General features: G+C 48.9%; 1 protein-coding gene across 1 annotated transcript in view; it reads left to right on the top strand.

Annotated features, from left to right (window-relative positions):
• The window catches only part of LOC147111349 (mitochondrial intermembrane space import and assembly protein 40-like), a 37,068-nt gene that overhangs the window by 2,482 nt on the left and 19,232 nt on the right, over nucleotides 1–15,354 (top strand). The window contains exon 2 of the mRNA XM_086002298.1: nucleotides 6,603–6,701. Coding sequence (XP_085858424.1) covers nucleotides 6,603–6,701 — 99 coding nt within the window. The remainder of the gene's footprint in view (nucleotides 1–6,602; nucleotides 6,702–15,354) is intronic.

A 15,354-nucleotide genomic window follows, 5' to 3' on the forward strand; every position in this document is an offset into this window, starting at 1 on the left:
TTTTCAAAACTAATCTGTAGAAACATTATTTCAGTGAGCGAGCGGTCAATCCACGGGACAGGCTCCCCGGGGAGACGGTGCGAGCAGTTAGTGTTGATTCACTCAAATGCAAATTGGATCGATTTCTTTCAGAAAAAAACATTTTGGGACACAGTGTATGAGTAATTTGAGAGATGACATGTTTTTTTTATTCGTTTATGGGATGTGGGCATCGCTGGCAAGGCCAGCATTTATTGCCCATCCCTAGTTGCCCTGGAGAAGGTGGTGGTGAGCCGTCTTCTTGAACCGCTGCAGTCCGTGTGGTGAAGGTACTCCCACAGTGCTGTTAGGTAGGGAGTTCCAGGATTTTGACCCAGCGACGATGAAGGAACGGCCGATATATTTCCAAGTCAGGATGGTGTGTGACTTGGAGGGGAACTTGGAGGTGGTGGTGTTCCCATGCGCCTGCTGCCCTTGTCCTTCTAGGTGGAAGAGGTCGTGGGTTTGGGAGGTGCTGCCGAAGAAGCCTTGGCGAGTTGCTGCAGTGCATCTTGTAGATGGTCCACACTGCAGCCACGGTGCGCCGGTGGTGGAGGGAGTGAATGTTTAAGGTGGTGGATGGGGGGCCAATCAAGTGGGCTGCTTTGTCCTGGATGGTGTCGAGCTTCTTGAGTGTTGTTGGAGCTGCACTCATCCAGGCAAGTGGAGAGTATTCCATCACACTCCTGACTTGTGCCTTGTAGATGGTGGAAAGGCTTTGGGGAGTCAGGAGGTGAGACACTCGCCGCAGAATACCCAGCCTCTGGCCTGCTCTTGTAGCCACAGTATTTATGTGGCTGGTCCAGTTAAGTTTCTGGTCAATGGTGTGGTGAGTGCAGCGAGCTCGGGAGGAACAGGTGACTTTGGAACTATGGTTCCCAAAGCTCCGCACCAAAAGAAAACTTGCATTTCTATAGCGCCTCAGGATGTCCCAAAGTGCTTTACAGCCAATTAAGTACTTTTGGAAGTGTAGTCACTGTTGTAATGTAGGAAACACGGTGGCCAATTGCGCACAGCAAGCTCCCACAAACAGCAATGTGATAATGACCAGATCATCTCTTTTAGTGATGTTGGTTGAGGGACACCGAGGAGAACTCCCCAGCTCTTCATCCAAATAGTGTCATGGGATCTTTTACGTCCACCTGAGAGGACAGACAGGGCCTCGGTTTAACATCTCATCTAAAAGACTGCCCCTCCGACAGTGCGGCGCTCCCTCAGTACTGCCGCTCCGACAGTGCGGCGCTCCCTCAGTACTGCCGCTCCGACAGTGCGGCACTCCCTCAGTACTGCCGCTCCGACAGTGCGGCGCTCCCTCAGTACTGCCGCTCCGACAGTGCGGCGCTCCCTCAGTACTGCCCCTCCGACAGTGCGGCGCTCCCTCAGTACTGCCCCTCCGACAGTGCGGTGCTCCCTCAGTACTGCACTGGAGTGCCGGCCTAGATTTTTGTGCTCAAGTCTCTGGAGTGGGGCCTGAACCCACAACCTTCGGACTCAAAGGTGGGAGAGAGACAGACAGAGAGGGGGAGAGTGTGAGTGTGACGCACTAAGCCATGACTGGCACCACTGGAGGATAGGAATCGATTGCTGTGATTAGTCAACAACTACATTACCTCCTGGGATGAGAGGGCTGTCTTATGAGGAGAGATTGTGTAGAATGGGCCGATACTCTCTGGAGTTTAGAAGAATGAGAGGTGCTCTCATTGAAACATACAAGATTCTGAGGGGGATTGACAGGGTAGATGCTGAGAGGCTGTTTCCCCCTGGCTGGAGTGTCTAGAACCAGGGGTCACAGTCTCAGGATCAGGGGTCGGCCATTTAGGACTGAGATGAGGAGGAATTTCTTCACTCAGAGGGCGGTGAATCTTTGGAATTCTCTGCCCCAGAGGGCTGTGGAGGCTCAGTCATTGAGTATATTCACGGCTGAGATCGATAGATTTTTGGACTCTGGGGAATCGAGGGATATGGAGATCGGGCGGGAAAGTGGAGATGAGGTCGAAGGTCAGCCATGATCTTATTGAATGGCGGAGCAGACTCGAGGGGCCGTGTGGTCGACTCCTGCTCCTAATTCTTATGTTCTTATAGTTGTATCCTGCGACTACCAGGATGGTAGAAGATGAACTAGAGGGACCTTAGTCTTTTTTCATCTCAGTATCCCTATGTTGCTAAGGGTAAACTGGGTAACTATAGACTAAGTTAGTCGAGCAAAATTCAAGATCCAATTAGTGAGCATTTAAAGTCAGGACAGATTTGTTGAACATCCCAGAAGGGTCGGTGTTCGGACCATTGCTTTTCTTATAAATACCTGGACTTGGGTACAGGGAGTAAAGTTTTGAAGTTTGTGGTTGATACAAAACTTGGCACCGTAGCAAACTGAGCAGGATAGCAACAGACTTCAGGAGGACACAGACAGACTGGTGAAATGGGCAGACACACGGCAGATACAATTTAATGGGGATATGTGTGAAGTGATGCCCTTTGGGAGGAACGACATGGCGAGGCTGTATAAACTAAATGGTATTACATTGAGGGGGCGCAAGAGCAGAGAGACCTGGGGGGGCATATTCACAAATCTTTGAAGGTGGCAGGACAAGTTGATAAAGCAGTTAAGAAAGCCTATGGGATATTTGGCTTTGTAAATACGGGCATTGAATACAAAAACAAGGAAGTTATGCTAAACATTTACAAATCGCTGGTTAGGCCCCAGCTGGAGTATTGTGTCCATTTCTGGGCACCGCTCTTTAGGAAGGATGTCAAGGCCTTGGAGAGGGTGCGGAGGAGATTTACTAGAATGGTCCCAGGGATGAGGGACTTCAGTGATGTGGAGAGACTGGAGAAGCTGGGATTGTTCTCCTTAGAGCAGAGAAGGTTAAGGGGAGATTTAATAGAGGTGTTCAAAATCATGAGGGGTTTTGATGGAGTAAATGAGGAGATTTCTGATTGGCAAAAGAACCAGAGGGGAGATGAGGAGAATTCTTTACACAGCGAGTTGTTGTGATCTGGAAAGCGCTGCCTGAAAGGGCGGTGGAAGCAGATTCAATAGCAGTGTGATTATTGACCAGATAATCTGTTTTTTAGTGATATTGACTGAGAGATAAATATTGGCCCAGGACAATAAGAGAAAGAAAGACTTGCATTTCAATAGCGCCTTTCATGACCTCAGGACGTCCCAAAGTGCTTCACAGCCAATGAAGTACTATTTGAAGTGGAGTCACTGTTGTAATGTAGGAAACGCGGCAGACAAATTGTGCACAGCAAGCTCCCACAAACAGCAATGTGATAATGACCAAATAATCTGTTTTAGTGATGTTGGTTGAGGGATAAATTTTGGCCCCAGGACACCGGGGAGAACTCCCCTGCTCTTCTTCGAAATATTGGCCGAGGGAGCTTTTACCTCCACCCGAGAGAGCAGGCAGGGCCTCGGTTTAATGTCTCATCCGAAAGACAGCACCTCCGACAGTGCGGCGCTCCCTCAGTACCGCCCCTCCGACAGTGCGGCGCTCCCTCAGTACCGCCCCTCCGACAGTGCGGCGCTCCCTCAGTACCGCCCCTCCGACAGTGCGGCGCTCCCTCAGTACCGCCCCTCCGACAGTGCGGCGCTCCCTCAGTACCGCCCCTCCGACAGTGCGGCGCTCCCTCAGTACCGCCCCTCCGACAGTGCGGCGCTCCCTCAGTACCGCCCCTCCGACAGTGCGGCGCTCCCTCAGTACCGCCCCTCCGACAGTGCGGCGCTCCCTCAGTACCGCCCCTCCGACAGTGCGGCGCTCCCTCAGTACCGCCCCTCCGACAGTGCGGCGCTCCCTCAGTACCGCCCCTCCGACAGTGCGGCGCTCCCTCAGTACCGCCCCTCCGACAGTGCGGCGCTCCCTCAGTACCGCCCCTCCGACAGTGCGGCGCTCCCTCAGTACCGCCCCTCCGACAGTGCGGCGCTCCCTCAGTACCGCCCCTCCGACAGTGCGGCGCTCCCTCAGTACTGCACTGGGGTGTCAGTCTGGATTATGGGGCTCAAGTCTCTGGAGTGGGATTTGAACCCACAACCTTCTGAGTCGGAGGCGAGAGAGAGTGCTGCCCACTGAGCCATGGCTGGAAGTGGGACGCCCCTGGGTTCAGTGCTGGTCTCTGTCTGTTGTTGGTTATATTGATGACATGGACTTGGGCATTCGCAGAATGTACTGGCAACGCCAAAACAGGAGGTGACGTAGAGGGTAAAAGATTTCCGGAGAGTGCAGAGAGGTGAACAGACAGGGAGCCAAATACAGCTTCATGCAGAGAAGTGTGAGGTAATGCATTTACGGGAGAAACAGTGGTCATTTGGAGTAGGTACTTAATAGAAAGACACTGAAGGGTGTAGGACGATAGATATCTGGAGGCTCAAATACAGAATTTCCTGAAATTGCAAGTGCAGTTAGGTAATGCCATTAAAAATGGCAACAGAATTTTGGGGTTTTTGAAGAAATTCACAGAGTAAAGAATCATAGAGTCTAACAGCACAGGAGGAGGCCATTCAGCCCAACGTGTCTGTGCCGGCTCTTTGAACGAGCTCTCCAATTAGTCCCACTCCCCCCTGCTCTTTCCCCATAGCCAATGTTCCCTTAAAGCTGCGCAACCGCGCAGCGCTGCAGGGGGTCCTGCGCAGCAGGTGAGCCGGTTTTAAATTGAAAAAACCACGCATGCGCGGACTTCTGAATAGGCCACGCGGCCCCCCAAAAAACTACGGGGTGCATTGTCAACAGCCCTGCAAATTTATCCTTTTCAATTCCCCTTTTGAAAGTTACTATTGAATCTGCTTCCACCGCCCTTTCAGGCAGCGCGTTCCAGATCACAACAACTCGCCGCGTAAAAATAATGTTTCCTCACCTCCTCTCTGGTTCTTTTTTAATTATTTTAAATCTGTGTCCTCTGGTTACCGACCCCCCCCTCCTGCCAGTGAAAACAGTTTCTCCCTAAACACTCGATCAAAACCCTTGATGATTTTGAACGCCTCTATTAAATCTCCCCTTAACCTTCTCTGCTCCAAGGAGAATAATTATTAATATTTGTACACAGCAATGCTTGGACCACAGTTGGAGTACTGAGTGCGGTTTTGGGTGCCCCATTGCAGAAAGGAGATTAAAGCCAGGATAATACCAAGGATGGGAGACCGTAGTCATGAGGAGAGGCTGCAGATACTGGGACTATTTCTACTGGAGCAGAGAAGGTTAAGAGGAGATTTAACAGGGATTTTCCTGCATTCCAACAGTGACAACACTTCAAAATTTGGGTCGACCTGAGGATGTGAAAGGTGCTACAGAAATGCAAGTCTTCCTTTGCTTTGGTAGCACAGTCGCCTCTGAGTCCGCAGGTTGTGGGTGCCAGTCCCATTCCAGGGTCTTGAGCACATAATCCAGGCTGAAACTCCAGTGCAGAGCTGAGGGAGCGCTGCAGTGTCAGAGGTGCTGTCTTTCAGGTGAGACGTTAAACCCAAGGCCCCATCTCTCTCAGGTGGATGTAAAAGATCCCATGGCCACTATTTCGAAGAAGAGCAGGGGGGAGTTCTCCCTGGGGCCAATATTTATCCCTCAATCAACATCACTAAAAACAGATTGGCCCAGAAATTCGTCTCTCCACGGGTGAGTACGCACGGGGTGCTCGCCCGTAGGCCGAATGGAAGTGCCGGTTTTCTGCATGCACTGCGCGTGCGCGGGAAACCGGCACTTCCAATCCTCTGAACGAAGGGGTTCAGAGGTCGAACGCACGCGCAGGGGAGGCTGCGCGTGCGGTTTGAACTTAGGTTTTTTTTGCAGCTTTTCACGCGAGGTTAAGCCTGCAGGATTTACACATTTAAAAAGCAGGCGTAAGGCCTGCTTTTTACAAGGTAAGTGGTCAATTAATTAAAATTAAAACATTTTTCCCACAGGTTTATTATTTTTAAATACTTTAAAGCAAGGTAAGTTTATTTTTAGCCCTGTTTTTTTATAAAATTATTTTTTTCAGAAATTTAAATTAATGTTTAAAATAGTTATTTAATGTAATTTGTAGTTTATTGAAAAAGTGTGATTTAAAAAAAAAAAAAAAAATTTATTTGAAGGTTTAATGCTATTTTGAGGCTCGCAGTATTCATAAGTTTAGACAGGACTTCCTGTCAATCTTATGAATGGGCTTTTCCCTCCTCCGATTGGCTGCCCATGGCTCACGTGATCCCAGGGGACGCATCGCACTAACTACGCTCCTGGGACACTCGAGCACAGCGCGCCGGGAGCTGGGCCAGGCCCCGGAACGGAATTCCACGGGGCCCTACAGCTCAACTGCCGGCGCGCAAGGTAAGTGCAGGTCGGGGGCTTGCACCCGCGGGAAGCCCCCCGACCCGAATTTCTGGGCCATTATCACATTGCTGTTTGTGGGATCTTACTGTGCGCAAATTGGCTGCTGTGTTTCCTACATTACAAGAGTGACTACACTTCAAAAAATACTTCATTGGCTGTCAAGCGCTTTGGGCCGTCCGGAGGTGGTGGAAGGTGCTGTCGAGACGCGAGTTCTCTCTCCCTCTCTAGGTACAAGTCTAACTCCTTCTCCAGGTACAAGTCTAACTCCTTCTCCTTGACTTTCAGGCAAAGACAAGGTAATTTTCGTCACCAAGGAGGATCATGCGGCTCCCAGCAGCGCTGAGTTGATAGCAGATGACCCCGACGACCCTTATGAAGACCATGGTGAGTGTTTTGTGTTGAGTGGCTGCTCACTCAACAGGTAACAGGGCACTCTGAAAATCGTAATATGATCAGGCAGAGTCGGCACGGTTTTATGAAAGAGAAATCGTGTTTGACAAATCTTAGAGTTTTTTAAAAATGTAACTGGTAGGATGGATAAGGGGGAACCAGTGGATGTAGCGTATTTGGATTTTCAAAAAGCATTCGATAAGGTGTCACAGGAGGTTATTACACAAAATTAGGACTCATGGGATTGGGGGTAATATACTAGCCTGGATTGAGGATTGGTTAATGAACAGAAAACAGAGAGCAGGAATAAACGGGACTTTTTCAGGTTGGCAGGCTGTAACTAGCAGGGTACCGCAAGGATCAGTGCTTGGGCCTCAGCTATTCACAATCTATATTAATGACTTAGATGAAGGGACTGAGTGTACTGTAGCTAAGTTTGCTGATGATACAAAGTTAGGTGGGACAGTAATCTGTGAGGAGGATGCAAAGAGGCTGCAGAGAGATATAGACAGGTTGACAGAGTGGGCAAGGACATGGCAAATGGAGTACAATGTGGGGAAGTGTTTCCACTTTTGTAGAAAAAACCAAAAAAGCAGAATATTTTTTGAATAAGAGATTAGCGTGTAAAGTTAAGGCACATGGGATTGGGGGCAAGGTATTGACTTGGATAGAGAACTGGTTGGCAGACAGAAAGCAAAGAGTTGGAATAAACGGGTCCTTTTCCGAGTGGCAGGCAGTGACTAGTGGGGTATCGCAGGGATCGGTCCTTGGACCCCAGCTATTCACAATATATGTTAATGATCTAGACAAGGGAACTAGATGTAATATCTCCAAATTTGCAGACGACACAAAGCTGGGTGGGCATGTGTGCTGTGAGGAGGATGTCGAGAAACTCCAGGATGATTTGGATGTGTTGGGTGATTGGGCAGAAACATGGCAGATGCAATATAACGTGGATAAATGCGAGGTTGTACACTTTGGTGGCAAAAACAGGAAGGCAGATTATTATCTAAATGGCAATAGATTGGGAGAAGGGGAAGTGCAACGAGACCTGGGCGTCCTTGTGCACCAGTCGCTGAAGGTAAGCATGCAGGTGCAGCAGGCGGTTAAGAAGGCAAATGGTATGTTGGCCTTCGTAGCAAGAGGGTTCGAGTACAGGAACAAGGATGTCTTGCTGCAGTTGTACAGGGCCTTGGTGAGACCACATCTTGAGTATTGTGTGCAGTTTTGGTCGCCTTATCTGAGGAAGGATATTCTTGCCATGGAAAGAGTTCAGCGAAGATTCACCAGGCTGATAACCTGGGATGGCAGGAATGACGTATGAGGAGAGATTGGGTCAATTGGGCTTATACTCGCTGGAGTTTAGAAGAATGAGAGGGGACCTCATTGAAACTTTTAAAATTCTGACAAGACTGGACAGACTGGATGCAGGAAGGATGTTCCCGATGGCCGGGGAGTCCAGAACCAGGGGTCACAGTCTAAGGATAAAGGGTAGACCATTTTGGACTGAGATGAGGAGGAATTTCTTCACCCAGAGAGTGGTGAACCTGTGGAATTCTCTACCACAGAGGGCGGTGGAGGCCAGTTCATTAAATATATTCAAGAAGGAGTTGGATATATTTCTTAAGGCTAAAGGGATCAAGGGATATGGGGAGAAAGCAGGGACTGGGTACTGAATTTGGATGATCAGCCATGATCGCATTGAATGGTGGAGCAGGCTCGAGGGGCCTAATGGCCTACTCCTGCTCCTATCTTCTATGTTTCTATGAATGGTGAGAGACTGGGAAATATTTGCATTCAGAGGGGCCTGGGTGTCCTTGTACATGAATCACAGAAGGTTAACATGCAAGTACAGCAAGCAATTAGGAAACCAAATGGTATGTTAGCTTTTGTTACAAAGGGATTAGAGTTTAAGAGTAAAGACACCTTACTACAATTATACAGGGCATTGGTGGGACTACACCTGGAGTATTGTGTACAGTTTTGGTCTCCTTACCTAAGGAAGGATATACCTGCCATAGAGGGAGTGCAACGAAGGTTCACCAGACTGGTTCCTGGGATGGGGGGGATTGTCCTATGAGGAGAGATTGAGTAGACTAGGCCTATTTTCTCGAGTTTAGAAGAATGAGAGGTGATCTCATTGAAACATACAAAATTCTTACAGGGCTTGACAGGGTAGATGCAGGGAGGATGTTTCACCTGGCTGGGGAGTCTAGAACCAGGGGTCACAGTCTCAGAATAAGGGGTCGGCCATTTAGGACTGAGATGAGGAGACATTTCTTCACTCAGAGGGTGGTGAATCTTTGGATTTCTCTCCCCAGACGGCTGTGGAGGCTCAGTCGTTGAGAATATTCAAGACAGAGATCGATAGATTGAGGAATTAAGGGAATCAAGGGATATGGGGATAGTGCGGGAAGGTCGAGTTGTGTAAGAAGATCAGCCGTGATCTTATTGAATGGCGGAGTAGGCTTGAGGGGCTGAATGGCCTACTCCTGCTCCTAATTCTTATGTTCACTCATCACGGGATCTTTCTGAAATCCAGCAATGGTCAATCGATCAGCCAGTTCTTATCCCAGACTGAATCCCGCCACTTCCTTCACTCCACCATTGGCGGCCGTGTCTTCAGCTGCCTGGGCCCTAAGCTCTGGAATTCCCTCCCTAAACCTCTCCGCCTCTCTCTTCTCCTTCAAGGTGCTCCTTAAAACCGACCTCTGACCAAGCGTTGTTCACCTGCCCTAATGTCTCCTGTTTTTGGCTCGGTGTCAATTTTTGTCTGATTTACGCTCCTGTGAAGCGTCTTGGGATGTTTTACGTTAAAGGCGCTATATAAATGCAAGTTGTTGTTGAAAGACACTTTTGAATTGCCATATAATCCCTAACTCTTAGTTGGAGGTCGCTGTGCCCCCACAGGTACGCTCACTCAGGAACAGAGGAATTGCTAAGACCACACAAGGCCAAGCTCCGTCTCATTGACGCAGGTTTGCAAAGTTGCTTTTGCGCCACGGGATTGCAAGCTTGCATTCCCCCAACATTGCCCGCATGCCTTTCTTTATATTTGTTCTTGCGATGTGGGCGTCGCCAGCATTTATTGCCCATCCCTAGTTGCCCCTTGCGAAGGTGGTGGTGAGCCGTCTTCTTGCAGTCCGTGTGGTGAAGGTGCTCCCACAGTGCTGTTAGGGAGGGAGTTCCAGGATTTTGACCCAGCGACGATGAGGGAACGGCCGATATATTTCCAAGTCGGGATGGTGTGTGACTTGGAGGGAAACCTGGAGATGATGGTGTTCCCATGCGCCTGCTGCCCTTGTCCTTCTAAGCGGTGGAACATAACATAAGAATTAGGAGCAGGAGTCGGCCATTCGGCCCCTCGAGCCTGCTCCGCCATTCAATAAGATCAGGGCTGATCTTCTACCTCAACTCCCTTTCCTGCACTATCCCCATATCCCTCGATTCCCCTAGAGTCCAAAAATCTATCGATCTCTGCCTTGAATATACTCAACGACTGAGCCTCCACAGCCCTCTGGGGTAGAGAATTCCAAAGATTCACCACCCTCTGAGTGAAGAAATGTCTCCTCATCTCAGTCCTAAATGGCCGACCCCTTATTCTGAGACTGTGACCCCTGGTTCTAGACTCCCCAGCCAGGGGAAACATCCTCCCTGCATCTACCCTGTCAAGCCCTGTAAGAATTTTGTATGTTTCAATGAGATCACCTCTCATTCTTCTAAACTCTAGAGAATATAGGCCTAGTCTACTCAATCTCTCCTCATAGGACAATCCCCCCCATCCCAGGAACCAGTCTGGTGAACCTTCGTTGCACTCCCTCTATGGCAAGTATATCCTTCCTTAGGTAAGGAGACCAAAACTGTACACAGTACTCCAGGTGTGGTCTCACCAGGGCCCTATATAATTGCAGTAAGACGTCTTTACTCTTATACTCAAATCCTCTTGTAATAAAGGCCAACATACCATTTGCTTTCCTAATTGCTTGCTGTACTTGCTGATGCGCTATCAATTACTCAAAAGACTGAGGTTAAGCGAGTAACTAACAGGCTTTTATTAACGAGAATGAAGGTGTGCCTCGAGTGGTCGACCAGTCCAGAATACAGAGGGACTGTGGAGCAGTCACCTTTATACCTGGACTCGTGGGAGGAGTCAGCCGAGGCACGTACAGACATGTACACAGTGGAATCCAAACAGTGGTTTACCACATTCACCCCTTGTTTAAAAATGAGTCCGGCGGGGTGCAGTGTATTAAAGGTTAGTGTATTGGAGTCTCTCCGGAGGTCTTGTCTGCCGCTGTGATCGACGTGGCGACGGTAGGGGTAGTGAAGCTTCCGGCGTCGAGTCCCGCGTAGGCTGGGGCACTGGTGTGTAGTCCTCGTGGGTGTCGAGCGGGTCGCGGGGCCCAGGCGTGCCGTCTGCTGGGGCTGGATATTGGGTCGTGGTAGTGGGTAGTGGGTTACTGCGGCCCCCGAGGGTGCGAGGTCTCGTATGGAGACTGATGTAAGAAAAAGAGTCTCACACATCAAGTAACTTTAAAGTAAGCTTTAAGCAACTTATAATCACACTATATACAAGAGAGATCTTCACCATGCCTCTGGTAGAAGCCCCTTTACAATACTGAGCAGTTCAGTATTTATACCAGTCCAACAGGAAGTGACGTGTGACAGGAAGTGATGTATATACAAAGTTCACAGGAAGTGACATAACTTCCCGGAAGTTATCATTATTATCACATTCTTCCCTCTTGCAGGATTAGAAGGCTGTGGTCTTTTGTTCCGCAGCCGCCGAACGAGGAAGAGTCGCACCCGTTTGGGTTCCCGTCGTAGAGGGTCGCTGGTCCGCTTACATGCAGTTGGCCATTGGTCAGAGTCTGTGTGGCCTGGATTACCCTGTGAAGGGTCGGGGAGATCATGGCTTCGTGTACGAGCCCCAATAGGTTCAAAGTCGGTCTGCCTCTGTTCAGAGGGAGGTGCAGAGCTGGTCTGTGGCGGATCAGTACTTTTGTGCGCGGTACTGGGAGGGGCGCAACTTTGAGTACGGGGTTCTACCGGCACCAAGCTAGTTGGTGTCCGATCAGGATCCTGGAGAGGGGTACCCGATAGGTTCCAAGAGTTTCCTGGTAAAATACCATCACCCAATGTCCCACTAGGTCCTGGTGGGCAGGGAGCCAGATCCCGTAATGATACGGTAGATTCTCGGCCGTCGGGATATCGTATGTTTGCATAGGTGGGGTTGGCATCGGTTAGTTCGACCTCGTCTACGAGAGGGTCATTTTTAGACGTCCGAACGTATCTTTGGAGTAGAACAGGTCCAGGAGTAGTTAGCCATGACGGGAGTGATGTCCCATGAGATGAGCGACGCTGGAATCCAAAGAACCGCTCATGAGGTGTAGTATTTGTGGCTGTAGAAAGAAGGGACCCTATAGAGTGCAATGCATAGGGAAGCACTGCTTCCCATTGCTGGTCTGGTAGGCCCCGAGATCTTAAAGCAAGACGTACGGAATTCCAGATGACACCGTTATACCTCTCTACCTGCCCATTTCCGATGGGATGGTATGGTGTTGTTTTGCTTGTAGCAACTCCCCGTTCTGAGAGGTAGTCCTTGAGTTCCTTTTACATAAAGGATGGACCCCGATCTGAGTGAATATAAGCCGGCATGCCACAGAGAGAAAATACCTGCTCAAGGCAGCAGATTACTGTGGACGCCAGCATATTGGAGCAGGGGAAGGCAAACGGAAAACGTGAATATTCATCAATCATGGTGAGCAAATATGTGTTCCGAGTGGAAGAGGGCACTGGGCCCTTAAAATCGATGCTAAGTCGGGTTGCGTGTATGAGCATACCATCTGAGGGGCGGAAGAACTGAGGTTTTAATTCCGCACAAAGCCGGCATTCTGAGCATATTTTCTTTACATCTCCAGTAGAAAAAGGGAGATTCCGTGATCATACGAAATGTCGCATGCACGTAACGCCAGGATGACACAATCCATTATGGACATCTATGAGATTAGAGGACGACATAGCGGAGCAGAATGCCCGTGTGAGGGTGTCCGGGGCCACATTCTCCTTGCCAGGTCGATAGTGAATGGTATAACCAAAAGAGGCCAGTTCCATCCTCCAAAGTTGTATTTTATTATTCTTAATTTTGGTTCGTTTTCGATTATCGAGCATGAAGGCGACTGATCGCTGGTCCGTGATTAATGTAAAGTGCTGGCGAGCTAGAAAATGGTTCCACTTCCGTACTGCCTCTATGATGGCTGTGGCTTCCTTCTCAACCGGAGGATAATGTAGCTCGGCACCTTGTAAGGTCCTGGACATAAATGCTACAGGACGACCTTCCTGATTTAGAGTAGCCGAGATCGCCACCTCCGAGGCATCACATTCGACTATGAAAGGGAGATTCTCATCGATGGAGTGAAGAGCCGCTTTCTCCAACTGTTTTTTGAGAAGGTTAAAGGCTGCAACAGCCGCTGTTTCCAATGGAAATGATCTGGCATGCAACAAGGGTTGGATTTTGTCTGAAAAATGAGGAATCCATTTAGCGTAGTATGCAAACAGACCGAGAGCCCGACGTAAAGAAGCCGGATTCTTAGGTGACGGGAGCTCTTGGAGCGGGCGAAGTCTTTCTGGGTCTGGCTTAATGATACCATTGCCTACGCAGTAGCCAAGGATGTTGATGGTCGGTTGCGACTCAACAGATTTAGATTCATTCAAGGTTAAGTTACGGCGATGGAGGGCATCCCGAAATTTTTGGAGGTTGGCGTCGTGTTCCTGTTGATCGTGACCTGCAATAGTAATGTTATCAAGATAGGGAAAAGTGTCCCTTAGGTTTTCCTGTTTAACCAGGCCATCCATTGCCCGTTGGAAGACAGCCACTCCATTAGTAACCCCGAATGGGAGGCGACGAAATTGGTACAGCCGTCCATTAGCCTCAAAGGCCGTGTACTGCTTATCTGAGACCTTCAAGGGTACCTGATGATAGGCACTTTTTAAATCGCAAGTTGAGAACACTTTGTATTCGGCCAGTTTATTAACCATATCATCAATGCGTGGCAATGGGTAGGCGTCCAAGTCGGTATATTGATTGATGGTTTGCGAATAATCAATGCATAGTCGTTGTTTGTGAGGTTTTAGAGGGTTCTTGACAATGACGACTTGAGCCCGCCAGGGCGACGAACATGGTTCGATGATATCCTCTGCTAGAAGTCGAGAGATTTCAGCCTCAATAAAAGATTGGTCTTCCTGATTAAAGCGTCGTGATTTCGTTATTATTGGTTTGCATCGAGGCGGAATACTGGCAAATAATGAGGGTTCATCAAGTGAAGCTGCTGATAATGCACAAAACGGTAATTTAGACGGTATATTAGAAATAGTAAGACCAGGTTTGGATCCGCCGAACTCAATGGTGAGTTTCTTATGCTGTTTTTGGAAATCCAGCCCTAAGAGGAGATCACTACATAAGTCCTTGCGCACCGAAAGCCGGGTGGAGGGATACATACGACCATGAAGTGTCATATCAACAACACAAAAGCCGGAGATTCTGGTATTAAGTGATGACTGGGCCATCGCAATTGCCTGGTCCAGTGGGAAGATATGTAGTTTCAATTTCGCAACAATCTGTTCTTTAATGAAACTATCAGTACTTCCTGAGTCAATTAAGGCATCTAAGGTATGCCCATTAATTGAAACTTTTGTAGCTGCATGAAACAGGTTCTGTGGGCAAGCAGCTGTAATTGGTGTGGTTGCACAGAGAGTGGCTGAAACTCTCGGTGTGCTTCTTCGGGAGAGAGCTCGAGAGGAAGCTTGATAGGCCCTAATTGGGGCAGTTCGGTAGGCCTTAGCTGGATAGGCCCTCGTAGAGGCCCTTGATAGGCAAACTTTCGCAAAGTGTCCTTTTTTATCGCAATGACTGCAGATTGCATTGCGAGCAGGGCAGAATTTCCTAGGGTGAAAAGAATCTCCACAAAAGAAGCATTCCTTCCTAGATTGCCAAGAGGCTGCTAAAGTGGGGTCATCCTCCTCTTCTTCATCAGAATTATCATCAGGATTAAATTCCTCCATGATAGGGTTCACCTGAGGCCACTTGAATCGTCTGGTTGCAGTTACAGCAGCAGATCGAGATCTGGGCAGCTGATAGAAGTCTGCATTTTTCTTTGCCAAATCCAGAGAACAAGCCAGGTCAAAAGCCTTTTGTAGCTCAAGTGTTTTACATTCTAGTAGACGCTGGCGTATAAATGGAGAGGCAATCCCGCAGATGAAAGCATCACGAATCATTTCTTCACGGTACAGCTCAGCCGAGGCTACCTGAAAGTTACAGTCTACGCTGAGCCTGCGGAGTTCTTGAAGGAATTCGTTAATCGATTCCCCTGGCCCTTGTCGGGCTGTGGCCAGTAGATGTCTAGCATAGACCTCATTTGGAGTCTTGGCATACAGTTTCTTAAGTGCCCGAATCGCCTCATCGTAATTATCCCATTCATCAATATATTCAAACACTGTTAGGGTCACATAGTTGATAAGTATCCTCAGTTTAGTAGGAGCATTCGCTTTACATTCATCATGGAAATTCTCAAAAGTACAGTACCAATGCTTCCATACCCTGCCAGCTGCTGGTGTGTTTGGGTCCAAGTCCAGACGAGTAGGTTTAAGG

Source organism: Somniosus microcephalus, chromosome 11, assembly GCF_052327205.1.
Source record: "Somniosus microcephalus isolate GS21.2 chromosome 11, FLI_Smic_1.0, whole genome shotgun sequence".
NCBI lineage: Eukaryota > Metazoa > Chordata > Chondrichthyes > Squaliformes > Somniosidae > Somniosus > Somniosus microcephalus.